At 37.9% G+C, this 27968-nt stretch overlaps 6 protein-coding genes across 9 annotated transcripts in view; 3 read left to right on the forward strand and 3 right to left on the reverse strand.

The window, feature by feature from the left end:
• The first annotated feature begins 1920 nt into the window (after positions 1-1920).
• LOC133533592 (S-adenosylmethionine sensor upstream of mTORC1) lies at positions 1921-3482 on the forward strand. The gene has a single exon (XM_061872596.1). It carries the CDS (start codon positions 2472-2474, stop codon positions 3441-3443), a length of 972 nt encoding a protein of 323 aa, XP_061728580.1. The 5' UTR covers positions 1921-2471; the 3' UTR covers positions 3444-3482.
• LOC133533617 (SAP domain-containing ribonucleoprotein) lies at positions 3473-4540 on the reverse strand. Its single transcript, XM_061872628.1, has one exon. The coding sequence runs from the start codon at positions 4399-4401 to the stop codon at positions 3598-3600; it is 804 nt and encodes a 267-aa protein (XP_061728612.1). The 5' UTR covers positions 4402-4540; the 3' UTR covers positions 3473-3597.
• Positions 4541-4680: 140 nt separating this feature from the next.
• On the forward strand, positions 4681-10057 carry LOC133533530 (uncharacterized). 2 transcript variants are annotated; one of them, XM_061872521.1, is made up of 5 exons: positions 4681-4764; positions 5148-5333; positions 5554-6363; positions 6526-6757; positions 9773-10057. In XM_061872521.1, the coding sequence occupies exons 2-5, from the start codon at positions 5163-5165 to the stop codon at positions 9871-9873; spliced, it is 1314 nt and encodes a 437-aa protein (XP_061728505.1). In that variant the 5' UTR covers positions 4681-4764; positions 5148-5162; the 3' UTR covers positions 9874-10057. The 2 variants fall into 2 exon arrangements, with proteins under 2 accessions (XP_061728505.1, XP_061728497.1); XM_061872513.1 differs by having other exon boundaries at positions 4689-5069.
• On the reverse strand, positions 9888-12311 carry LOC133533601 (abasic site processing protein HMCES). 3 transcript variants are annotated; one of them, XM_061872608.1, is made up of 5 exons: positions 11845-12311; positions 11509-11749; positions 11207-11410; positions 10797-11009; positions 9888-10310 (listed from the first exon to the last, which is right to left on the reverse strand). In XM_061872608.1, the coding sequence occupies exons 1-5, from the start codon at positions 11862-11864 to the stop codon at positions 10059-10061; spliced, it is 930 nt and encodes a 309-aa protein (XP_061728592.1). In that variant the 5' UTR covers positions 11865-12311; the 3' UTR covers positions 9888-10058. The 3 variants fall into 3 exon arrangements, 1 of the variants encoding a protein (XP_061728592.1); XR_009801905.1 differs by having other exon boundaries at positions 10182-10310; positions 10646-11009; XR_009801904.1 differs by having other exon boundaries at positions 10204-10310; positions 10567-11009.
• Positions 12312-12559: 248 nt separating this feature from the next.
• Positions 12560-23262, forward strand: LOC133533584 (uncharacterized). Its single transcript, XM_061872588.1, has 5 exons — positions 12560-12869; positions 13081-13466; positions 16210-16300; positions 22586-22729; positions 22949-23262. The coding sequence occupies exons 1-5, from the start codon at positions 12630-12632 to the stop codon at positions 23144-23146; spliced, it is 1059 nt and encodes a 352-aa protein (XP_061728572.1). The 5' UTR covers positions 12560-12629; the 3' UTR covers positions 23147-23262.
• A 2480-nt stretch (positions 23263-25742) lies between these two features.
• Positions 25743-27968, reverse strand: part of LOC133533723 (SAFB-like transcription modulator) — a 31072-nt gene continuing 28846 nt past the window's right edge. The window contains exon 17 of the mRNA XM_061872760.1: positions 25743-26234. The gene's annotated coding sequence lies outside the window, so the exon portion shown is untranslated. The remainder of the gene's footprint in view (positions 26235-27968) is intronic.

Here is a 27968-nt window from a genome sequence, read left to right on the forward strand (position 1 = left end):
TCTCGACACACACGCACGGATGTGCCCGCTGGCGGTACATCTGGCGGGCTGATCCGACGGGCAAAACCGTCCGTGTATGGCTAGCTTTTCGACGCGGAATTTTACTACCACGAAATAGTGGTTTTGAAGGAAAGATCTAACAAATAATCTTAAGAGCCCTTATTCTCTAAAAACCGCTCAAGGATATTATATCCGCCTGTTTTCAATGTGAATTAGGATTAATAAATTTTATATAGGTATTAAAATAATAGGCATATTCTTAAATAATAGTTTATTAAATTTTTATTCTAGGGCAGACGCTACAGTTATTTGTACTAACTGCAGAGCACTTTTATATATTTGTTTCAATAATAATAATAGTTTATCAAATGCCAGTGTCTAGTAATGAGTTTAGATAACCTTTATGTGTCATCCGGACTTAGAAAAATATCAAGTCTACGGTTACGTCCGATCAGTCGATGCAACAGGAAAAAAAACGTCCTCGTGGTTCGATCGATCGAACTAGACGAACTTTTAAAATCCCATTACACCGATAGTAGGACTGACAGGATTTTCTAAGTCTTTATAGTCCGATCAATCGAGCCAACAGGAAAAAAAAAACTTCGTATTCCGATTGATCGGACTAGTCGATCGGACCACGCGACCTAAGGGTGCGAGCGCCATCTCGTTTACCTATCAAATTCGAACTTTGAAATTATCTTGGATTTTACCCAGAGAAGTGACTTATTTGAAATAAATGCAAACACATTTTGAAGAAAACTATGTTGTATTTTATTTGATATACTTTCTGGGACCTGTTTTGACTTCGCAATGGCTAGATTAATCGAACCTTATGGTTACCGTAAAACTACCCAACTATAGTCCAATACTGCAACTATGGTCCACAAGTTCAAAAGGAAATTATCTATACCAATGTTCCTTTTGGTTTACTCCTAATTTTACCTTCCATTTATAAACATACTTTGCCTTAGAACTACAAAAATATAGTAAAATAACCACCTGAACGAGAAAAATTGAGTTTATTTGTGGACCATAGTTGGGAGCTTTGGACTATAGTTGGGTGGTTTTACGGTAATTAAAAATAAGAATATAATGAAACTTCCTACAAAACCGAAGTTTGACAGCAATTCAGGGACGAATTATGCTGTCTCTTTCAAATGTATGACACCATCTCTCGACCATTTAGGGATATCTACATTCAAGTCGTTATCAGTGGTCGTGCACGTATAGGGATGTCAAGTTGTGCCAACTCTAATAATTGCTCGGAGCAATGCCGAGTCGAACGGAGCCGGGAAAAGGCGATGAGTGTCGCCCTACTGCTTAAGGCTAGTAGTGGAGAGTATTTGTGACTTGAAACGACTTGACGTGAAACTAATACTCGCCACTCGACTAAATTACTAACGTAGTCCGAACTAGTCTAGTAGCCAATTAACCAAGTATAATTGTCTTTTTATGACAAATGGCATTTTTTCAAGAGCGAGGAGAGAGATTAGTGTAATACAAGTTGGCTGCGCTGTCAAGAGAATAGACAACATTGGGGCCTACCGCGAAAACCGAAATTCGCAAATTGAGGTGTCTTCCTCTTTTACTCTCACTATGACGTAGAGTGAAGGGAAAAATGCCCGCAATTGAGGAACTTCGATTTTCGCGCTTATAGCTCTTGATCGAACGATAAATCACTTCCACCTTCCACTCACCTGGCAACTTTGCCACAGACTCAAACTGTGAAACTGTCACTCAGTGTTGCCAGGCTTACGATAATTGGGCTCCGTTACCATGTCGTTCCAAAGAACATTGTCGTAAGCAAAAGTACGATAATTTCAGCCCTTGGACGATACCACCCAAAAAGTGTAGTATTTGAACAAAAATAAGACACTCCCTCAGAAATAGGCATAAATTAGCACCTTTTGGATATTCGGCTCCTTGGTGTAAGTGGTTGTTGAAATTTTCTGAAAACCGTTCGGATCTTTCACAAAAATACACAAATAATTATATAACTTATTTTTGCTCAATTTGCACGAAAATTGTGTTTTCTTCGATGATATCTTGGTAGTTTAAGTTAATTTATTTGCTAGCTATTTTTGGGGTAATAATTTGTCACTCAAATACGATAATTCTCTTTCGCACACCTGGCAACACTGCTGTCACGGTCTGTCAGTACTCCAAAGAGCATATAATCACTACGTTCTATCAGTACTCAATACACCACATCCTCTTTGACCACATCATTAATTCTTAATTAGTATCTCTTATTAGTCTGTGTTCTTAATATTCTTATGTGGTTATAAACATTTTGTTAAATTGTTATACTCTACCGGCTGTACTCCAAACTCCACTCTAACTCAATCTGGATTCTGTGGAACTATGGGAAGGGATGAAAGAATGCTATAATTTTGTGGATTAAATGTGCACTTATCATTGATCTTTTGACTAAACTAGAACAGCCATTGGTATTCATAACTCTTTAAGCAATGGCCACTAAAGAGCATAAATATTTGGCAAATATAATTAAAGAAGTCCACGCGTCTCTTAGAAAATCATCTCTGGAAGTAGGCGCAGAAAATGCTTGGCGCGAACATTGTAAAAATAAGAATATACTCAGTAAATACGCGGAGTCTATGCAGAAATTAGCTACAACTCACTGGGAAGAAAATTGTGCGAGTGAACACAGTGAAGCAACATCAAGAATTAAGTGGACAGCAGACTTGGCTCATTCCTACTTTATGCAAAAATTGTACCTTTCACATAGATTAAAAGAATGTGAAATAGCTGTGAAAATGAATTCTGAAATCACTATGGAAGAGCATTTCTCCGAGCCCCTAAAACTTATTGATGTAGGCAGCTGCTACAACCCATTTAAGAACTATAATTTTTTTGATGTTTTGGCTGTGGATTTATGTCCAGCAAATGCATCTGTTTATGAATGTGACTTCTTAGAGGTGCCATGTGGTGCTTCTTTAAAGCAAACATCTAATAAAATCAAACAGTTGCCATCACATCATTTTGATATTGTAACATTTTGTTTTCTTTTAGAATATATACCTAGTTCTCCTCTTAGAATTAAGGCTTGTGTAAAAGCCTATGATATTTTAAAACCAGGTGGAATTCTGGTCATTAATACTCCAGATTCAAAACATGTTGGTGCTAATGGCAAACTGATGAAGAATTGGCGATATACATTAGCATGTATTGGGTTCTCCAGAATTAAGTATGAAAAATTTAAGCATATGCATTGCATGGCATTCAGAAAAAGTCTAAGTAAAGATGTGGCTTCTCGCTGGGCAACTGTTCACAAAGACGCTAACATGGAATTTACCCTGCAAATACCTCAAGATTTTACTAACACACAAGAAGACAATCAATCACACCCAGGAAATTTATACCAGAAAACAACTGTGACTGCTGAAGACTTCAATGAATTACCATTTAAGGACTTTGAATGATAGAATTGTTTTGAAATAATAAAGGCCAATATAGCAAAATATTTAATTTCAATTTCATGAAATTTTAAGTAGTATCAACAATTATACTTAAGCAGAAAATTTGCAAAGGTGATGAGGATATTTACAGTTAACTTACTTATTCTAACATGTTTGTTTACTTAACAGTACCAAACTTAGCCTTGCGTTTCTCAATCCTTTCCTTAAGTTCTATATCAGTCATAATTTTAGACACTGATTGTCCAAATCTTTCAGCTCTTTGTTTGAGTTTGTCTAAATTCTCACTCAATGTTGATGGTGTCTTGTTTGAAGTAATTGAGCTTGAAGTGTTCTGGCCAAATCTCTGTTTTCTCGCCTCTTTCCTTTCATCATCCGACATCTTGACAGGTAATCCAAATCTTTTAGCACGCATTTCTAACCTTGTTTTGGTATCGATTTCTGCAGTTATTTTTATTTTGGTATCAATTGGAGCTGTAACTTCAGGTTGACCCGTGGTGGTTTCTGCATCTGGTTTAACTGCCGGTGTCACAGAAATTGCCCTGTTTAACACAATTTTTTTAGATCCAGCCTCCTTGTTTTCCTCTTTGGAGTCCTTTGTGTCTGTAGTTAATTTTCGCTTGAGTGTTTTTAGCGGCTTCACCTCGCTGGCCGGCTTCGGCGCCGGTTGATCGGCAAGCGCCAATTCTTCGTTTATAGTGTCTACCGCAGAGTCATCGAGTATGTCGGCTTGGCTTTTTTCGTCATCGTCGTCCAATTTTTCGTCTTCTTCCAGCACACCATCGGAGTCTATTTCATCTGAATCCAAGTTGATATCCTGGTGATCGTCTTGTGCCATGGCTGTTTGTAGTCTGGCCACGAGTTCTGCTTTGTCGCCCGTATGAGGGAGGCCACGCGACTTCAACTCTTTACGTAAATCAACTACTTTCATTTTACTAGCGTCTAATACCGTAGAATCCGCCATTTCTTTTACCCTATTTTTAACTTTTTTCCAAAAATACAATATGTTTTAGGTCCTGCTATATAGGTTTTGATTGATTGAATTGACTTGACGTTCGTTTTCTTGGCTTGGTTTACCTACAAAGCTCCTAGTGAGTATTATATTCTTTGCTACTACAAAGTAACAAAATAATGGCAGCATAAGCAAGCACACATTTTTCTGGCAGTTTTAAGCTTTGCTTAAATACAATGCACAGCAAATGACGTCATTGCCATTCTGTCTCTGACATTTATGAGCGAGAGCTATGTCATAGATGACAGTTAGCTAAACTAAAAGAAATAAGAATGTTATTCTACCTATTCTATTTTATTTATTTATAGACACAAGGTATATAATTATTGTGTTACTGTTAAGTTAAGCAAGCAAATAACTATTTTGGGATTGTGTTTTTTAAAAACCAGCTGAGCTTACTTATACTAACAGCGTTAATTACAATTTAACATTGCGAACATGGTATCGAATACTACCAAATACTAGTAAGCTAATATCCGAAGATCTATCAGTATATCATGGAAGTTTGGAAGCCGGACCCCGATCCAGACACAATTGTTGACCAATTGATACAAAAATATGATGAGACTTCTATCCCGGTGCCAGATTTTGAATCCGACCCTCATCTTCTTATTTCAAAGGTTCGACCACTTGTAACTTGGTTAATTGTCATCCTTCCAAGTGGAAAACAACACTTAATAATATGTTACATGTTTTAGGTCCGGAAACACTACATGGAATATGTGATTAAATTATTGTCTATAAACTATGAAAATAACCAAAAATTGCTGAACAAAAATATATATTTGCCCAGTGCTATATGGAGGTGTGCCAAAAATATTGAAACATCTGCTGTTCAGGCTTGTATGGTAGTGCAGCTCTACAGGAAGAATATTCAGAATGTGGTCTGTATTAATTTTTTTGGAATATTCTTATTACAATTCTGTTCATATTTGTACTGCTCTGTAGTTTTCTGATGTTGATGCAAACCACACTGAGGATTTCAGAGTGAGAATACTTTTTTCTGTACAAATATATCAAACAATATACATATAATCGGCTAAAATTGTAAATTTATAGGTATTTGCTACAATATGACAAATGATTGCATTATTTATGTTTCAGATTAAAGAATTAAAGAATGACACCAAAAAAGGGAAATTGAACAAGAAATTATATGACTGTCTACACAGACCACCAGAAAATGAGAAAAAACTCCAAACAGACTTTAAAACTTCTGATAACTGTAACTGCCAATGCAAGTGTAATGACAGAAAGAAACGCCGCAGGATGTCAAATACACATACTGTGACTGACACATCAGTTGTTAATTCATTTCCTATCAATAATGTTGATTCACTTTGTATTCCGAGTATTCAGCCTTCCAATGTGAATCCCCTTACTAGTTCTGTGCTACCACCAACAACTACAGCTATGGATATAACACAAACTGTTTCCAACCAAGGTTCATTAAGCTATATAAGCCCACCAAAGGCTATGGAAACACCATATTCAGATGAATTAGCAGAGCAGTTGGAAAAGCTATTTCATAGTGATCCCAATGATGATGATTTGTTTGAAGGTACCCTCTGTTCTAATGATTATGTTTACAATGACACTGCAAAAAAAGTTCCAGTTGATCACATGATATGTCCTCCCATTTCTCAGACCCAAGTTACCAATAGCACTGTAATAGAAGCTCATGAAGCTAAAATAAAATCCTTAGACGAAAGAGTGGCTTCATTGGCTGGCTTGTTAGCCAATTCTACTGATAATCCTGCGCCTCAGGAAACAGTTGACCAAACAAGAACAGACACCCAAAAATCCAAGAAACAGAATCCTGGCAAGTGGTTGTGTGAGGAGTATTTTCTTAAAGTCCGTTTGTATGAATTGTTGGACTTAATAAGGGAGACTAACAGGATGGGTCATATGCGGGTATGTATATGTCTCTACTAGTTACCATCAAGTTGTTACCAGTGGTAACAACTGAGAAAATAAAATATTTTTCAGCTAGATAGTTTATCAAGTAATTTTAATTTGTCCAAATTGAACAAATTACAAACACAGCTTAAAATCTGTTCTATTGCTTTTCCATAGATTAAGGATTTATTCCGAGACTTGTTTGGTGATGACAGTGACGATGAAGGGGTGGTTTCACCACTGGATGAGACACCGGAATTTGTTGTTAGTTGCAAGGAGCGCATAGCCCCATGGGTTGTTAAGCTGTTGACTCCATACTATACTAAAGGACGCATAAGGGGCAAAGCTCTTTTTAAAGCTCTAGCAAAGCATTTAATAAAACTGATATACCAGTGCAGTCGGTACCCTGGTAAGTATTATTATTATTTAATAAGCAGGCAGGCAGTTATGACAACTGATATGACCTGTATCCAGTATTCATAAAGATTAAGTTTTTTTAAGTACTTATTGTTTTGTTTTAAAATCAAATGAAACAAAACAAAACCAACTCTCTTCATTTCATAATGATTCAAATTTAAGGGTTATTCCCACTAGTTACCACCAAGTTGTTACGAATACGAGTCATTTTATTTGTGGTTTCCAAGTTTTACTCATTTTATATTTTGCTTGCTATTACAGTTTGCAGACGTTATAATTATTCAAGTTATCGATTTCATTTTTAAGAAAAAACGCTAAGGTAACAGATGTGCTGCGCCAAGGTATGGAATTCTTTATTCCTTTTTCCGATGCAAGCAGATCTAGCAAAGCACAACCCTGGTTTGGAGCCGAGTGCCGACGTGCTGAAGCACGGAAACACGAGGCCTTCCTTGCCTGGGCTGATGCTCGAAACCGCAAAGCTAGTGACATACCAGATAAGAAGAGAGCCTATAATAGGGCAACCAAGTCCAGTAAAAAGGCTCTACGGAAGGCTCGATTTGACCATATACGCCGGACAGGAAACAAACTAGCTGCACACCCTACAGGTAGTAAAGCGTTTTGGACCCTAGCGAAATCAATCGAATCGAACTTCTGCCGCCCCTCACTACCCCCACTGCTGAAACCAGATGGGTCACTTGCCCACACTGCTGAAGAGAAAGCGAATTTATTTCCTTCCATCTTCGCTGAATCTTCACGTCTAGATGCAACTGGCGCAAAACCTCCTAGTCCACTAGTTTGCGAGACCTCTATGTCGGACATACGCATACGCCAAACGAAGGTTCGCAAAGTGTTGCGAAACCTGGACGTGAACAAAGCAAGTGGTCCTGACGGTATTTCAGCCATAGTACTTAAAACCTGTGCACCTGAGCTATGTCCCATATTGACGCGCCTCTTCCGTCTCTCAATGGCTACCGGTCAGGTTCCGAAATCTTGGAAGCTTGCTAATGTGCAACCAGTACCGAAAAAAGGTAGCCGGGCTGACCCTGCCAACTATAGACCGATTTCGGTCACTTCCATACTCTGTAAGAGTATGGAACGTGTACTTAATAATCGACTCCTGGCATACCTAGAAGCGAACGACCTGCTCAGTGACCGGCAGTACGGGTTCCGCCGAGGCCGGTCTACCGGAGATCTTTTAGCGTATGCCACGCACATCTGGAGTGAGGCCATCGAGAAGAATGGAGAGGCTTTAGCTGTCTCTCTAGATATATCGAAGGCTTTCGACAGGGTCTGGCACGAGGGCCTTATTAGCAAGCTACCGTCCTTCGGTCTACCCCCTAGTCTGTATCCGAAATGTATCCCTTCCGATAACCGACCATCTTGAGCTTCTCGGAATCTCGGTCGAAAAATCGGAGTCGAAAGCACAGTTAGTAGCAAAAAAGCTGGGCATCCTCAACAAGGTGAGGCAGTATTTTACACCTAGGCAGCTGCTTGACCTTTACCAAGCACAAGTCCGATCGTGTGTGGAATACTGTTCACATCTGTGGGATGGTTTAGCCAAATACCAGCTTGAGGCGCTCGAGTCAGTCGAGAGGAGGGCCAAGAGAATTATTAATGACGACGATCTGACGAATGCTCGACTTCAAAGTCTGGAGCATCGTCGCAAGGTTGCCAGCCTAACGATCTTTTATAGGATACATTTCGGAGAGTGTGCTGTATTGCACAACCTTATTCCTCCGTCCCCATTTCACCATCGGACTACCAGACAATCGGCACTTCGGCATCGCTTCATGGTAGGTATTCTACAAATACGCACGAAGCGTTTCGCTTCAACATTCCTTATGCGAACTGCCAAGGAGTGGAATGCCCTGCCCGAGTCTGTACGAGTACAATCTGAATCTCTTCAAGGCTAGAGTAAATAGGTATCTCATAGGTAAGCGTGCTCCACCGTAGACCGCATCATCACTTACCATCAGGTGTGATCGTGGTCAAACGCCTGCCTATCCTCCATAAAAAAAAAATGCTCTCATGCTCTAGAGGTTGATGGCAAAAAGGAAAAAAACATAAACGAATAATTAATATAATGTAATAATTCAAAATAAAATATTTATAAGACGTAAAAAATTAACAAACAACGTTGATTTAATTGCTATCGGCGCGTAGCGATTAAAAGTTAACACATAATATATATAACCCCATGCATGTTGTAGGACTGTTATCGCCAACTGCTGGACGAGCTCGGCGGACGTGTTGACCGCTTAGACCAACCAATATAAACGCGTATCTCTGGCGCGCTCTCTTTATCAATGTCTCGGTCACGTTACGCTGGTCTGCGCGACAGCCTAATCCGCCCGGGCTCGCGCGATTACTATTTCACTTACCAGTATAACAGTACAGTGAAATTAAGTGGGTAATAAAGTGGGTATGTACAGTTGCCAATTCACACAGTACATACCCACTGTTTTCTAACAAAAATAAAAAAAATGTTTTGTTTTAGAATATATTTTATGCTATTCGTCCACTATGTAAATAATGTATATTATGATTGCTTGTATTTCTCTATGTAAGTGAATTGTAATATTCTATTGGAGAAGTAAGTCCTAATTTAATTATAATTTTTAGCCAAACGTTAATCGCTAATTATTTTTTGCATTTGCACTGGTTTTAATATTTTTGATCACTTTTAAGGCAGTTTACTGAAACACTAACGGACTTATAATTATTTATTAAAACACTATATTTATACTATACTATTTCTACTGTTTTATTTATATTGAACATTTTGGTGGTAACTAATGGGGTTTTTTTTCCCCAGTAGTTACCACTGGTAACAACTTGTGGGAATAACCAAAATTTAATCGGAGGTACTTTTTACTAGTATTAGGATGTGGGATGCTAGAGGTTATTAAAATAATTATTACGGAATGCATGGGTGGTCAGTTTTGAATTTACAGTAGATTTACTATTTAAAATGATTAAATGCCACTACTTACGTTTATGATTTTAGATGAATATGAAGTAAGCAGCTTTGTGACAGATTTCCTGAATAATCATAAGATGATAAGGTGTGAAGCAGATTTCAAACAGTTCAGGATTGAGAATTTGTGAAAAAAAAGAGTACAAGATGATAACAGTTTTAATACAGCAACTGCCAGCTGTGTTGGTTATAGCCTTAATTATTAACTAAACCTTCTTATCAAGAACATAGTTTTATTGAAGTGTAAACACACTTTATTTTTATTTTTATTGTCCTTTCAGTTTATATTAATAAATAAACTTGTCTTGTTTCTCAGTTATTTTTTTCTTTTGGGTTCACCACCAGTGTTGCTATCTATATTTCTTTTTTCAGGCTTAACAAACCACCCTGTTAGGGTTTTCTGTATAGACTTATTTTTCTGGACCAAAGTTATTCTTTTGTTGCAGTCTGCTGATTTATTTCTTGAATTATTGACCAGTGTTGAAACCGGATGCCAAGATAGCATATTGACTGGTTTCAAATATCCCAGGGCCATGTGTGGATCGACATCAGAAATGTTGAGCCAAGCCTGAAACCGTTTAATATTTATTAATCCTTAACTGACTAACCAAGAATAAACTAACTAATTAACCAAGTTTGTATTGCTGGGGTAATATAAAAAAGCAAAACGAATGACATGAGGCAATGTTAACGCAATACATTGCAATCAACTATAAATAGTTTGTGCTAGGGGTGCTACTAGACATACTAAAACAAGATCAAATCACAGTGTAAAAAGTTACAGTAGACTGACACCTTTGATGATGGTGTAAATGCACACTCACAGACTTTTACACAACTGCCCAAACAGACAGCTGGATAAAACTATATGGGCAGCCCTGTAAGTAGTACCAAGCTACTAACAATGGCGATGTATGCAGCTCGGGTGCACGCAACCCACTCCTCGCATTCCGCACGAATGTCCCCCTGTCTAGACGGCTTCGTCAAATGACTGTTTTGTTTTATACTGTGACCAAATTATGGTAGGAAGAAATACTATATTTAGTATATATACATCAATTTGATGTTCATTGTCCAATATAGCTGGCATTCTATGGTGCAGCCAGTTGAGAGTGCTGTTTGAGTCCATGGTGATCACTGAATAAGAATATATTATAACTTCCTCATTTTGCCATACATGGTACAAGCCAGCCATGTGCAAAAGTTTTATCCCTTTCCAGCCATTTTCATCATCATAGGAATTATTCCAAGTTGCTGGATCATCCACCTATAAACATTAACATGTGTCAAAGTCTAGTCAAAAGTCCCACTTTGTCACTTACCAGAAGGACGAGATTTGCTTGTATTTTTATATGAATAACCTGTCAAGTCATCCTTGTGATAAGCGACAAAGTGGGACTTTTTGCTCGGAAACAACACATATATTCATATTTTTATATCACATATTGATAAAATAATGTTTACCTTCATATTTTCATTCTGAGGAGAATATATATAGTAAGGCTGTTTATTTTTGCTAGCCTTATCTGTAGTTTGCCATTCATAAAACCCTTCTACAACAATCACACATCTACCCCCATCTTGTAAAATAGGGCCATAGAGCTTTGACCCTTGTATGCCTTCTAAGCGGCAATTATTGGTACTCAAATTATGATTTCTATAATCACCCTAGAAAAAAAGAAAAAAAAGAACAAAGAAATCCATAAATCCAAGTGTGTTATTAGTTAAAATGGTAATGCATTGACTAAAAATTGTATATTACATACTTTGTGCCAGGGAGGTATAATTCCCCACATCATAGGTTTTATGATCCTGCTGGTTAGAGCTGCAGTTTTGAACCTACTGGCTGAGACCAAAACGGGAGTAACGTCAGTGGGAGCGATGTTATAAGAAGGTTTGTATTCCCTACCATCGTTATGTTCGTGCATCCATTCAGGTTTACAGTGCAGATCAGCGGGTTTTGGCTTATAGCTGCATGCACATATTACTTGTTCTTTATTAAGCGATCTAAAAACAAAAATATTAATTACTGCCTTAAACTTCTTTACCCCATTGATAGTTTCACTTTACTAATTATAATTAAAAACGTTATTTATACGTACAATCCAGTACGACCACACATATTAAATTCTTACAATACAGCGATGAAATAAACTAAAATTTGTGCCGCTTTATCTATAATAGTTTGTATTTTCTTAAATTAATAGTTTGTGCCGCCAACCCAACCGATTCGACAAAATGAACAACTTTTAGATGGACTGTTCTAGCTAATTATATTAACGCTCTTAAATGTTTAAGCAACAAACTCATTCTCATTACTCTAGTCAAGTTCCAGGGGGCCTACCGCGAAAACCGAAATACGCAAATGGTGGAGATCTTCCTCTTTTACTCTCACTAAGACGTAATTAGAGTGACAGAGAAAAATGCCTGTTATTGACTAACTTCGATTTTCGCGGTTATGTTAAAAAAATCTATTCTATTTGCATCTCTTTCCATAATATGTCAAAAAAACGATGATGAGCACTATGGAAGGTAGAGGTAAGGAATGAAGTCTCCATATACCATAGTGTCCGTCAAAAAACCTTAAATAGGTGGCGCTACAATACCTAGAATATTTGAAAAAAACAAACTTGGTATATGGAGATTTTGTTCCTTGCTCTACCTTCCATAATATACCACACAAGTGAGGTGACACTTAAAAAAAACTGGACTTGAGATTTGTGATAGATAGTGGCAATTGGCCCAAACCAAATAGTATAATAATATACGTATAGTAGATTGGCCTTGGTTTGGCGTGGACCAAGGGAGATTTTGAATATTTGCTGTGTCCTACAATGGACATCCTGTAATTTAACCTTCAAGATCCTATCTCTATTTTGCTTTTAACATGTGGAAATATGTATCACGCCGCATCAGGGACACCTTAGAGAGAAACGTTGCCCACTTCGACAGACGTAGTACTACAGGTTATGGAAACTCTAGTAGTTCCGAAGATAAGGATAAGCGATCTCCTTCATGCCGTTGGTATACGAGATGCTGTGGCTCTTATCAAAATGATAACAACACCAACAGTAATAGGTGGAACTTCGAACAGCTAAATCGCAGTTGGATAGGTGCCATCACATGGGTAAGCAATACAGTTTATTTTTGCTGCTGCAGTAGAAGATTCTTAATAAAACAATAATGGGAGCAATAATGAATATTTATTCAGATATAAACCACATGTCTGTAGATATTTATGCAGGCTCGTATCCCATCTATTTTATGGATGTGACAAATCCGTTGTTCTTCTATGTATAATAGTTGTATCAATTTATGCTTCTGTTTTTGTTTTACAGAGCAGTGCTCTAGTTGTTGGATGGTATGCCAGTCAACTGCTTCACTTAAAATACAAGTGCCATCTCAAGGATCCCTCTAAGAAATGTCCATCAATAAATGGCATATTTTCTGCTTTGTACCCATATGTGAAATTTGTTAAGAAAAATGATGGAGTCTTTAAACCTATTCCTGACATTGAGAATGTGTTAAGGGGCTTTACTCCTACAGTACATTTCATAACAAATGAACATGGTGGAGAGAAACATCATAATTCAAGCAGTGATGTTTCTAGTACTGATTCATCAGATTCAAATGATTTAGGAGAAGTTCTGAATTCAATTGAGAACAAATTAGGGCTTGCTGCTCTTGAAAATGGCCACCACCAAGATGGCTTGAACCTTCTCAGGTTTGTATAACTAACTGATAATCTCAACCTAAATGGGCAACCTACTGTAAAACCTTGATAATGCATACTAATTGGGACCAAGAGTATTTGGAAAATCAAAATGTTTTTGAGATAAGATCAAACAAAAACAACACATTTTCACATAAAAGTATTACTCTATATTAAAGCTTGACAAACAAATTAAAATAGAATTGAATTGGAAAAGGGTAACCACAGTTTTTTCTTATTTGACTTATCGACGCTTAAGAATCAATACTGTCTAACTAACATTTTTTAAGTTTTTTACCTTTTAATGCAGTTATGTTCGTTATCTTTTTCTGCATCTAACTGCATTAAAAGGTAAAAAATGTTAGTTAGACAGTATTGATTCTTAAGCGTCGTTATGTTTCTACAACCAATAAATCTTTGTTTATGAAGACAAGATAATAGAATCTGGCCATGCATGATATGGTAAATCTTTGAAATGATTATATTTTCAAGCAGCACAATCTTTAAATAATTTGTGGAGCTCAAACTATATAGTAAAAATACGAACACAACATAATGTTAGGTTGTTTGTGACTTTTATCATTATACATATATACCGTGTTTTTATAAATTTCCGTTAACTCCGGGGTATGGGTTAAATGGCATAGTTAATTTTAAAAAATATGATTATTTTATAAAAAGTAATGAAAGGTTGCATATAGCGTTGTTGTAACACGGGCATTACATAATTATTATTTTTGTATTACTTCATCTATGGCAAACAAGCATTTGGCCCACCAAGCAGTCCCAGAGGAGTTACATGCGCGTTGTCGACCCTAACCGCACCCTCATTGAGCACTGGCAACCTTATTCACCACCAGGAACACAACACTATGAGTAGGGTCTAGTGTTATTTGGCTGCTGTTTTCTGTAAGGTGGAGGCACTTCCCCAGTTGGGCTCTGTTCTAGATCTGGAATGATATCAGCTGTGCTGTGCCCTACCACACAAGATGACATTCACAGTGCCCATACTTTGGACGTTGTTTAGTGACATACCCGGGTCAAATTCAACCAAACAATTGAAAACTGTGACATATCAATGTCAGTTCGAGGTACATCAATCGTCCGAGAAAGACTCACGTTTAGTAGCAAATGTATAACACTTATCCTAAACACTAATCAATATGTAAACAGGCCCTAAAGCAAGTGTATACGCTCGTAAGGGCCTTATAAGATAAAAATAAATTATTGATTATCTCCGAAATAGAGTTAATTAGAATACCAGTGTTTTTGAGAAAGTTACTTAAATTAAGCTCAGGAATGCACCCTTGAAATTAACGGAAATCAGAAAAAAACTCGGTGTATTCTACGGAATCTATATTTTTATGTCCAGGTAGACGGGTCCGCACAGAGCGAGCATACGCGCGAGGTAATTTCCTCACTCACAAACCGGCCAGTGTAGACGGGCGAGGAAATTGCGCGCGCCGCCTCGGCCGAGGCACGTCTACACTGGCCGGTTTGTGCGTGAGGAAATTGCCTCGCGCGTATGCTCGCTCTGCTACCAATTTTCCTATTAATTTTTTTATCGGATAATCCAAATTATATCTTATTACATTGTCTTTTCACAATAGCTAACACTAATTCTAATTGACTACAGTAGTTCTGATGTGCATTAACTTTGGTGTATTTGCCCTTTAAACAGAAAAATGGCTCCCATATAAAAACAACATTTAGCGCTTGGAGTAGCAAGTCTTTCAGACAAATCTAACTACCTCAAATAGAAAACTCTTTTCTAGAAGACACTAAGTATTTTCTTAGAAAGATGATATTCGTATGAGCATAAAACAGCTTTATGGAATAGGTATGATGGAATATATTCGGCAAAAACTCCCACACACAAACACATTGTAATATAATTATCTTTTTAAAATAAAAGAACTGAACTGTGAAAATGTGTGTACGGTAAAAAAATATACCAGATCATGCATGGCCAGATTTCATTGTGTACAGTCTTTATCATCCTCCTTATTACTCCTACCTCTATACCTCCTTGATTAATGCACTGCAGTGCCCCTTAACTTAGGACTTAGTAAAGCACCTACACAAGTATGAGAGCGCGACCGAGAGAGAAAGCAGGCTGTCTACAAGGCGGAAAGACATAAAAAATGCTGTAGTCCCTAGGCTTAACGTTATGAAGCACGCCGCAAGTTACCAGGCCGTCTTCCTTTTCAATAAGTTACCCACTGAATTTAAAACAATTACTAACAGTAAAATTTTCAATGCAAGACTCAAGAGTTATCTTTTAAAAAAGTCGTACTATTGTATAACCGACTTTATAGACGATAGCTGTACTTAATTTTATTATAGTTTATTTGAATTTTTGCTGAGTTTACGTTTTTACTATGTACATATTAGTGTATTATTCTAGTAGGATACCAAAGTGACGATATTATTATTTATTGTTGACATATCTTAGTTATTAAATTTTAAATTTCTAACATTTTTTATTTTTATTGATATTTTATTTGCTTGGTTGATATTTAAATCTTATTGACATGATACAAATTTCAGTTAATATTATGCATATATTCTTCAATACTTTTAATTCATATCATCATCTTGGGATCACTAATTAAGCTTTAATTTCTTTAATATAATGTAATGTTTTATTTTTAATTTTAAGCTATGTTCAACACAATATTTTATTGTTATGAATGAATAAAGAATAACTGAAATAATGGCAATTATTACAAACTAACTAGTTTGTTTGTTATAGGTCCGCAGCAAACCGTAACCATGCACCAGCTCAGTACAATTTAGGGTTGTGTTATGAGATGGGACTTGGAGTTGCTGCTGATGAAAAAATGGTACCTATAGAAAGCATTCTAAAGCCCGACCAGAAATATATGATCATTGTCAAGAGGGCGCTGTTATTCTCATGTATAGGGTGACGGTTCAGTTTAGTATGAAAAATTTCGTTCCAATGAAATTCCGCAATATGGCGCGTGATCATATATTACTGGTCAGGCTTTACATTATTTTGTCTTTGTTTAACACTTCTCTTAAGTAATAGTGTTAACAACACATTGCTGTGTAACTATAAAGTCAGACCGACTAACTTTTAACTAAAGGTAAAAACTAGGTTTCGGAATAGGTATAGTTTCTATTTTTCTCCGTGAGCTTCTACGGATTATCGTCTTATCTATTGTTTAAAAACCGCAAAGACGCGTGCTACTATGAAAAAATGGTCAAGCCGCATAGGTAGCGTTTATTGAATTAATACTCTATTGAGCACGGAATAAGATTCATTATGAACTAATACAGAATTCTAACAGAATAGCTGTCTGATCTCTATTGGTGCGTCTAAGGTAGGCGACTAAACGCTCTCAAACCAGCTTAACTTGTGACACTGCGATCCGAAACAAAGATACGTATTCGAAGACCACGCTTGCACTGGTAATGCGAGCGCACGGCTAGCTAGCGCCAAGGAAGCAATGTTATGTTTCTCGAGGAGCGGGTAAAAAACAGGGCCGGATTTTCACACAAATATATTTGGGTGGTTAATAGTAGATACTGTGGCCCTAGTGAAAAAGGGTACAAGTCTCTGGCAGTTTAGGTGTATAGGGGCATAAGTGTTACGTGGAACTTACACCCCTTTACACCTGCGCTGCCAGAGACTTGTACTCTTTTTCACTAGGGCCACAGCGATACAGTGTGTATTTTTGATATAACCTCAAACTTAGACTAGACGTAGGTTTTAGTGGTATAAAACAACTCTGAAAGATTTTTTTAGTTTAGTCTTCACAACTAGAGCATTTTTTTTTTCGAGCGGCAATGTATTTCGTACATCATGATCACTTGTGACAGTTGTGACGACCCGTCATTAATGAGACGTTTTGAGTTAAAACAAAGTAGTGATACATTGCTTGCTGAATTATTTTGTATGAAAAATTAAAAGTCGTCCATTTTTTATAAGACCTATGAAAGTGTGTTAATTACAGCCTAAACTACCCTTTGATTATGTGGTCGTATCAAAAATACACGCTGTATGTCAATGGTTGATACAAGATGTTATCTTCATCGACAAAACAGCGATTGCTTTTAAGCAGTGTCTTACCTGAGCGAATAACTCGCGAACGCAAAGCGGCGCGGCGCGGGTGAATTCAATCCTTTGATACCTATGGAAGTGTGCTACGTGAGCGATCTCCGAATGCCGTTGGCCCGCCGCGTCGCATTCGCGAGTCATCGCCCACGTAAGCCGCGCTGTTAGTTTCAGCACTTCAGTTCAGCAGTCAAAAGTTGCTCCATTGTCCACGGTTGAAAATAATTAGAAAAATATGCTCGTTTACGGAATTTCTCGCAGACGGGTTTGGCCGCATTGACCTTACGCGAAGTTTTCTGGATTTGCTTAACCTCTCGCCTATGTATGATTAGGATGATCCTGACCAAATTATATGAAACGCTAATTGAATGCAACTTTTGACACTTTTGTATTTAAATTTCAGTATTTACTTACTTATTGATATATGGCCCGATTTTTTATTGGTATATTGGGATAAAATTTGACTGGTTAAAGTTAAGAGCTCTTCATTCTGGGTGGAATAAACCCAGAATTGGGGGTCAAAACATGTTTTTCCGTTGAGTTACTCTTAAAGATCACGGAGATGATGGTTATTAATTATTATATTTATTGTGTATAGAATAAGGAACTAACTAACTATTCACTAAATTTTATCAAAATATAACAAAAAAATATCTTGTACACTCGGGAGCAAAAAAATCGACTCAAGTCACATTTTTTATTTTTTTTTAAATTTTTCTGAAAACGTTGAATATTTCAGTGAAAATGAAATTGCAGTATTATTGTTTATTAATTAAGCTATCAAAAACATTAACAACCGTTGAAATCGGTTTGGTATATTTCAGGTTATTGTTATTTTTGTAGAAAACAACATTTTACCTCCTTTGATTATGCACGAGTTGCGCACCTTTGAGGGCCATAAAAACCGGTGTATCCGGTTATTTCTTATCAGTCTCTTATCAGAAGTTGACCTGTGTACATCTCCCGCAATCATTCCCTGGAATTACCTGCAAGAAAATGGACACGACAGAAACTGAAGCCGGCCAAGTTATCGTCTTGCTCAATCAAGGCCTTACGCAGCGTGCAGTTGCTGAACAGCTGAATTTAAGTCAGTCTGCTGTTTCCAGAGTCAAGAATTCGGACTGGAATGCACAATGGAACGCCAATGGGCTGTCAAAACACTTATTAGAAGTAAAACACTTTCTAGAAGACATTGATATTATGCTAGTGTCAGAAACTCACTTTACGAGTAAGAGTTATTTCAAAATCCCCAAATATAGACCATGCTATGCACCCAGATGGCAAAGCCCATGGTGGCGCCGCAGTAATAGTAAAAGAAAAACTAAAACACTATGCAGTTGACTCATACTGCACGGAAAAAATTCAAGCCACAAGCATAATAACGGAAGATCACAAAGGGGAGTTTAATATAACAGCTTTGTACATACCACCAAAGCACAACTTGAAAAAGGAAGACTACTCTTCATTCTTCTCCAAGCTTGGCCATCGATTTATAGCTGGAGGAGACTATAACGCCAAACACACCAGATGGGGCTCAAGGCTATTACACCAAAAGGTCGAGAGCTCTTAAAGTCAATCGAATCCCTCCAACTCGGTATAGCGCCAACTTACTGGCCTTCGGATTTAAACAAGAAACCGGACTTAATAGACTTCCTAGTTACTAAGGGATTTCATAACTCTAGTCTGAAATGCAAATCAAGCCTGGAATTGTCCTCAGACCACTCCCCTATTATAGTACAAGTAAATTGTCAAATCTCAACTATTCCGAAAAAGTGTAAATTGCATACAAAAAAGACGAACTGGCCATACTTTCGGGAACTAATTCAGCAATCACTTGACTGCCAAATCCCTCTAAAATCAGACGGCATCACCCAAGCAGTAGAATTATTTAACACTGCCGTACAACAAGCTGCCTGGGAAGCAACTCCTACATCAAAGGATAAAAACAAAGAATTGTTCCTATATCCTAAACAAACTTCCGAGCTACTGAAACAAAAACGCAAGGCCAGAAAATTGTGGCAATTAACCAAGTTCCCTGGCCATAAAAAGAATTTCAACTACCTCGCATCTAAACTCAAGGAAGCCCTCGCAACACACAGAAATAGGGTAAAAGAAATATACTTACAAAATCTTGATGCGACAAAAGCCACAGATTATTCGCTCTGGAAGGCCACGAAAAACCTGAATAGGCCGATTACCCATCAACCCCCGATCAGAAATGAAGATGGCAGCTGGGTAAAAACTAATTCTGACAAAGCAGAGGTATTCGCGAGACACTTATCCACAGTCTTCACGCCAAACGACGATCTTGATTCAACAAAATTGGAAGAGATAACAAAAACGCTAAACCACATCAATTAGATTTACCCATTAAAAAATTTACATACGCAGAAGTCATCGACGCTATCAAAAGCCTTAACATACATAAAGCCCCAGGATATGATCTCATTACTGCCAAAATCCTCAGAGAACTACCGCAAATTGGAATCAGATTCCTAACTCACATCTACAATGCCGCGCTCTGGAGAAACTTTGTCCCTCCACAATGGAAAGTAGCTGAAATAACTCTAATCCCAAAACCTGGCAAAGAACCTACAGAAGTAAGATCTTACCGTCCGATTAGCCTGCTACCAATACCTTCGAAAGTTTTAGAAATATTGTTCATGAAAAGAATAAAAGTAGAAGTCACAAAGACTAACTTGATTCCGCTTCATCAATTCGGATTCCGGCAAGGCCATGGTACTGTGGAGCAGGTTCACAGGCTAGTGGAACAAATAAACTTTGCGTTTGAACAAAAACTTTATGTTTTATCAGCGTTTTTGGACATATCCCAAGCATTCGACCGTGTTTGGCATCAAGGACTCTTATTCAAAATATTAAAAAACCTTCCAATCGATTATTATCACTTTATCACTTCGTACCTTAACGAACGATACTTTTATGTAAGCTATGCTATGGCAGTAGCACGACAAACCTACATGGGATAAAAGCCAGTGTGCCGCAAGGAAGTGTCATGGGCCCATTACTTTACCTCATATACACCTCGGATCTCCCAAGTGCCGAAAATGTTCTGACAGGAACTTTCGCCGACGACACTGCTATATTAGCAGTAGCCGACACACCCGCCGGAGCTTCAGGGAAACTTCAAAATAGTCTGGACGATATTTCAGAATGGCTTAAAGACTGGAAAATTAAAGCAAATGAGACAAAATCAGTGCAAGTAACATTTACGCTCAGACGTGAAACGTGCCCGGAAGTAAAACTTAATAACATATGTATACCTCAATCAGACCACGTTCGATACCTGGGAATCTATTTGGACAGAAGGCTAACATGGACAAAACACATATTTACAAAACGAAAAGCTCTGGGCCAACAGCTGCGTAAGATGTACTGGCTTTTAGAACGCAAATCCCAACTAAGCCTAAATAATAAGCTCCTACTTTATAAGTGTATACTAAAACCTATATGGACTTATGGCATCCAGTTGTGGGGAACAGCCTCAAAATCCAATCTAGGAATACTACAGCGCTTCCAATCAAAAATACTACGAATTATCACTAAAGCCCCATGGTACATCAAAAACGAGAATTTACATCGAGATCTCCAAATCAAAACAATAAACCAAGAAGTGTCAGACACCTTAGACAAATATAGTAAAAGAATGGAGAACCACCCAAACTTACTCGCGAGAAACCTGATGAAGGAACTACCTAATACAACTTTTACAAGGCTGAAGAGAAGAGCACCTCAAGATCTTAATCTAAAATATATATAAGATCTTTTTTTAAATGATGGGCGTATCAAAGGATATCGCACCACGCAGGACCTCAAAAAAAAAACGTAATCTACAGCTAAATGTCAAAGATAGACAGCTTGCAGGATTAAAAAAAGTATTTAAAGAAAATCGGACTGGAAACCTTGCTCGCAAACCTTGGCCGTAACAGTTGCACATCGAGGAGAGAGGACCACTTCATCGTTACGGCCAGTCTTCGTGATCGACAGCGTACCGGCGTTGACATCCAGCAGCAGCTGATGCAGAACCGAGAGCAACCAGTCAGCAAGTGGACAGTTCGTCGAAGACTTAGGGAAGCCAACCTTACCCCAAAAAGGCCTGCCACAGAGCCCAAACTGACAGGGACGCTCGTATGGATTTCGTAACCACTTACGAAAATTGGACGTACGAACAATGGAGCCGCGTACTCTTCAGCGATGAGTGCAGGGTGTGTCTCCATGGCAGTGACAGAAGAAGACGAGTGTACCGAAGACCTGGAGAACGATTTGCGCAGTGCTGCATCTCCGAGACGGTCGCCTACGGAGGAGGACCGAGCTGGTTTTCATTCCTGATGGGGGCCGCGGAGGTGGCTTGAACGCAGATCGTTACATCACAGATATCCTGCAAGATCATGTCGTCCCCTATGCAAGATTTTATGAGGAGGGGTTCCATCTCATGCAAGATAACGCCCCTTGTCATACCGCACGAGTCACGCGGGCATACCTTGCTGAGGTTGGCATCCCCACCCTTGCATGGCCACCTCTGAGTCCGGACTTGAACCCCATCGAGCACTTGTGGGATTATCTAAAAAGGAAGGTTCGAACCCGGGATCCCGCTCCTGACACGATTTTGGCCCTGAAAGAGGCTTTGGTCGAGGAATGGGAAGCTTGTCCGCAGGATACCATCAGGAAGCTGATAAGATCCATGAAAAACCGGATTGCATGCGTCGAGAAGGCCCGCGGCGGAAATACAAAATATTAAACAGGAAAAATTAAATGGTTTTCTCTCTACGAAATTGCTGTTATTCCCATTTTCAGGACGTTAATTGAACGTGATTTTACCCCATTTTGCTAAAATCGCTCAGATTTCAGTATCTGAAATAATACTTCAGGAATTTTGTGTTTTTTAAAAAGGTAAATTTAGCAGCTTTTTAATGGTACTATTACTTTAAGAATACGCGAATTAGTTTCGGAGATATTTCGTTTTTAAATACAACACAGATTTGAGTCTATTTTTTTGCTCCTAAGTGTATACATGTATAATAATAATACTCAGGCTATGGAGCTGTACCGCTCAGCAGCTGCTCGGGAACACCCTGCAGCCCTTTACAATTTGGGGATCTACTATGGGCAGGGCCGAGGCGGTCTCACGCGGGATGCACCTACTGCCACTCGTTTGCTTCGTCTAGCTGCTGTGCAGGTAACTAAACTGTAATGTGCGCTTACATTATCACTCTTGAATATCTTTATAAATGCCTAAAATCCAGGTAACAGTAAAATTTTCTTTGAATTGAGAATATTAGTAAGTATAGTGTATTGCTTTGATATACCACAAACACCACATCAATATAACTTCCAGTAATCCGACTCTCTTGTGTCAGCATTAGTGAGATTGTACTATATTCTATTGTATTTCTAGGGCCAACAAGATGCCATTAGAGCACTAAAAGAACTTGAAGAAGACATCGTGGAAGCAAAACCGAAGAGCGAAGACGACCGATCGACGTATGCCTATCCTTCTGCGCCATACCTGCACAATGACAATAGTAATATTGTGCCAGCCCACGCCACTCTTTTTGTTGAAAATGCACAAATGCTTCGTCCTCAAATTTATTAATTTTACTTTGTATTTAGACATTCGGTGGACTATAAAACGTACCGACGTATTTTGTGATTTCAAACAATTATTTTGTGAACAAGCCATTTAGTCGAACAATCATCCTATCATGAGTATTTTCTGGTATTTTGTTTTAAGTTTTACCTTCTAGTATTTTAAAAGATATAATTTAGTATAACCCGCTTAACCCTTTGAACAGTTTGAACGCTTTATGTCATAAACACAAACATCACTCAAACGCCAAGATCTCGGGCGCAAGGGAGGAATGTAAACTTCTCGAAAGTGTGAAGGTTAATTTTACAGCGTACTTACGTCATAACACCTAATTGTTGTCCTTGGCGCTATGGGTACAAATAGTAACGACACCTTTAGTTCTTGGCGTTCAAAAGGTTAAGAAGATTCTGAAGGGACCGCGCCAAAAACGGAAAAGTGTAGGTTTTAACCGTGAAAAATTGACGACTACAAGTTGCAGGGTCCAGTGTACTTAAGTGGGTTTTGCTGGCAAATATCCTAGTTGTAACCTGACAACGTAAACTAACTTACAGATTCTTTTAATTTCCTCTACGTTGCATATCTATCATTCTATCAAGTACCTACGATTTAATAATAGTATTCTACCATCAATAACTTTTTGGACTTATTATTTTTTTAATTCTTTTTGGCTCATACCTAAACTTATTTTTCCATCGAGGAGTTACTTGGCTACCTTTCGATTGCTTCATCATTTGATTGCTCCAAATTTCAACTCGATCAGACACCCTGTAGGGCTAATATGCTCGGCTCTTTATCATTTGTCACCATGCCTATCACGTTCTAAAAAGTATGTAAGTGCGAAAGTGACGTACGAAAGCCCTACAGAAGGGCTAAGATGGTCGGCTCTTTATCATTTGTCAACATGCCTGTCACGTTCTAGCAAAGTCAAGTCAACGTAAGTGTCAAGTGCGAAAGTGACGCATGACATGACGGGTGATAAAAATGCGACCATGATACCGCTGCTGGAAGTGGTTCGAATTTAAATTACAAGTGTACTTAAATGAAATAAATATGATATACAGTGTGAAGCTAAATTAAAATATGTACAAATACTACAAACTGAAACATGTAATAGGGAGTATTACTGTGATGTTCTGCCGCCAGAGTACAGCACTAGCACCTATCGTAGATCATAGAGTAACTTTTACATACTATGCCTTAAACTGTTTTTTGACAAGTTTTCACAAATAACATATGACATTGATGCATCAAGGCAGTTTGTTTACAAAGGAAAGGGCCTACCGGGAAAGGCGAAAATAATAGTTATCTGCCTCTTTATCGCTCAAATATGCAAGAGTGATCCGGAGGGTACATAACGAAATTTTGAGTTTCTTGTTTCGCTGTAGACCCAGTTTGTGATGGATTGTCGTAGTGGCGCCCCCTACGCAGAGTTTCGCGTAATATTCCCTATACGAAAGGTGATATGTAACAGGTACTAGAGTCTGTTTGGAAAGAAAAGAGTCGTGGAATGTATTGGGCCCATACATTCCACGACACGACTCTTTCCGCACAGACTACAAATAAAATTTGCTTATAATAATTATTATGATCAGTAAATTACTTTATAATATTAATTATGCGATACTTTGGCTTTAACGGTGGCGGAATTGTTTGGTAAATTGTGACTTAAACAACGAGAGTTCGTTTTGTTTTGTAGCAGAAATACGCGACAAGGTATGTTAAAAGACGAGGTCTACTCATAATTACGTTTATAATGAAGTCTTTGCACGGCTCCAACGAACTCGAGTCCTTTAGAAAGACTCTGTCATTAATTGTGATAGATAATTCTGTAGGTATTTGTAAAATTTCAGTCTTTTCTGGAAAGGACTCAAAAGAATATTCTGGGTTTAACGTTAAGCTCGCCTTTAAAGGGCTGGAATCTTTCCATACGAGGTAGGGCACATGTGATTTATTTCGTGAGGCCAGTCAAATATTATAACTATTTCATGAAATTAAAAAAAAACTCCTATGCCACATAGGTACCATATACCAAAAATGCCTGACATAATTTTGGAAGAGCGGATAGTCTTCAAACTGCTGTATTGATTTCTACATAGCTAAGAACCACGGCAAGTAAACTCGCTTTCACGTAAAAAAACCCGCCTCGAAATCGGACCATCGGAGCGCTACGATGCCACAGACGGACAGACATTGGCGTCAAATATATAACACCCCTCTTTTTGCGTCGGGGGTTACAAACAGCCCTTACTTGTTGTTTACACTTATTTTTTATGTGAATTTAGAAAGACATCCGATATAAAATTTCGATAAATTATATCGTTTAATAAAGTTGTTTTGTATGTATAACATAGGGACATTACATAAAACTATAGTCAGACAAAGAAAAGTTTACAACGATTTTGATAGCACACGCGGTGCAAGATTTAATTTAAACGTCAAACTGTGACGTATATAAATAACACTTGCACTGCGCGTGCTATCAAAATCGTTGCAGACTTGTCTTGGTCCGACTATGTTTGTATTCAAAATATTTGATGTAACGTCTTTGATTGATGCTTATTATTAAGGTAATACTACTTTTATTTTTAAATAAACTACAATATTAGTCCTTACATAGTCATTTTATTATTTTTCATTTTACATAATATATACAAGTTTAAAATACTTTAATTCTCAGTAACACAGATAATTAATGTAAATGATATACAGTCAAGATTTGTGGGATCACCACCAAGCACCCCATACATAAATATTTTATTATGTATTTACTGACACATTCGCAAATTCAGTACTTGTTATTCCATCATGAAATTTCAGGATGCACATTTTTGTACTTTGAGAAAACACTCATACAAATGTTTAAAGTCAACATCATAGTCTATACACTTGTCAGAATAACTGCAGTTGTTTGAAGCACAGCTTGTATACATTATAAAAACCTTACCAACCACATCTACCATTGATAACACTCATTCGAAGTCCACCATACCATATTTTGAGCTGATTACGTAAATAATCGTTTGTTATATTTATCTCACGTGAAGAAGTCTGATGTTGCTAAATTAAACTGTCTGCTTCAAAGAATGTCCTTTACCTGCAACAAAATTTAGTTTGTTTTAAATCCACTATGAAACTGTCCACCTTTCCTTTTTCGTCAGGATAAATTATTGCCTGTTTTTATTCGGACGAAAACGGACTTTTGGTCAGATTCCGCTTTTGTCAGAATAAAACCGCACTGTTTCTTTTCCAAAAATATTTCCCTCACAACTTAACTAGACGGAGCGGGGCTCCTATTTCTGGTCTGTTTGCCCTTCGGGCATCTGAAGCTACCTAACGAACCTAACCTACCTACTTACCTACGCTTTTTCCTCAATGTGTAATGTTTTACGAAAGTCATACTAAATCAATAGGTAGGTAGGTTAGGTTCGTTAAGTAGCTTCAGATGCCCGAAGGGCAAATCGCTCCAATATAGGAGTCCCGCGGTCTAGTTAAGTTATAAAGGAAATGTTTAAATTATTCCATCCACTGGTAGAGCATGTTAAAAGATGCAAGTATCACATAATAATTCCAAATTTTCCACACAAAAGTTAAGATTTTTCCGTCCAAAGGATTCCGTTTTCGTCCGAAAAAATACAGGCTATAATTTATCCTGACGAAAAAGGAATCTGACGAATGTGTCTTAGACCGAGTAACGAGCATCGTATAAATCTAAGTAATGCTGTGTTGGCTAAAAAAAGGGACCTTATGGCGGTTGGCGCTTACGTCGCGTAGTACCGCATAAGTATTGGCGCGCCGCTAATAATGGCGTAAGCGCCGACCGCCATAAGGTCCCTTTTAATTTGGGCTGTCACATTTTAGTTTATATTTACAACGAAATGTCTAATTCATTTTTTGTTGCTGTTATATAAGGCCTCTACACGTTACAAAACGTTGGCTTCCGATTATTGTTGACCACGCTCTCACAACGTTTTCAACCGGTACGAGGGCTGCTATTTATATATCCGGAAACCGGGATTACAATCTTCTTAAATAGTATATTTGACCTCCATGGTAAAATTTGAATTTTTTTAAGTACTGTAATATTTTTTCTTTCTTATTAACGCTAGTGTTTTGTTTTTGACGGGTTTTAAATGTCATCTCGCTGCAAGAATGGAACTCACTCGTGAAAATATTCGTGCTATGATTTATTATGATTTTCGGCGTGGTTTAACGCAACAACAGTGCATAGATCAACTATCTTCAACTTTTGGTGATGAAGCTCCATCTAAAACTACTGTGTATCACTGGTTTAGTGAGTTCAATCGTGGACGTAGTATGCTTACGGACAAAGTTAAGGCAGGTCGCCCGAAATCGGTCGTTGTACCACAAAATATTGAGGCTGTGTGAAAACTTATAATGGACGACCGACATATTACGTACCGCGAGATAGAGGCGACTCTGGGTATTTCTATGACTAGCATTAATAGCATATTACATGATCATTTAGCCGTAAAAAAAATTGTTCGCGTTGGATACCGCACAACTTAACTAAGGAGCAATAAGATGCTCGCGTCGAATGGTGCAATAAAATGTTAAAAAAATATAACCGTGGTGACTCAAAGGCCGTTTATAACTTGACATAAGAGGTATATGCAACCTTCATAATGTTGTATTCATGCCTTTAAATTGTACCAATTTTAGTGACATCTGGTGATGTAGTTTGCACAATCGGTAATCAACTTAACGCAAAAGTAGGTATCGGATTCCATTAATAGAAATCGCCGCCATCTTTACTAATGTTAACCACATTTCTAAGTGTCGCCCCCCTGCTTCCAGCTGGCAGCTGTAC

The sequence above is a fragment of the Cydia pomonella genome, chromosome 2 (genome assembly GCF_033807575.1).
Source record: "Cydia pomonella isolate Wapato2018A chromosome 2, ilCydPomo1, whole genome shotgun sequence".
NCBI classification, from domain to species: Eukaryota; Metazoa; Arthropoda; class Insecta; order Lepidoptera; family Tortricidae; genus Cydia; species Cydia pomonella.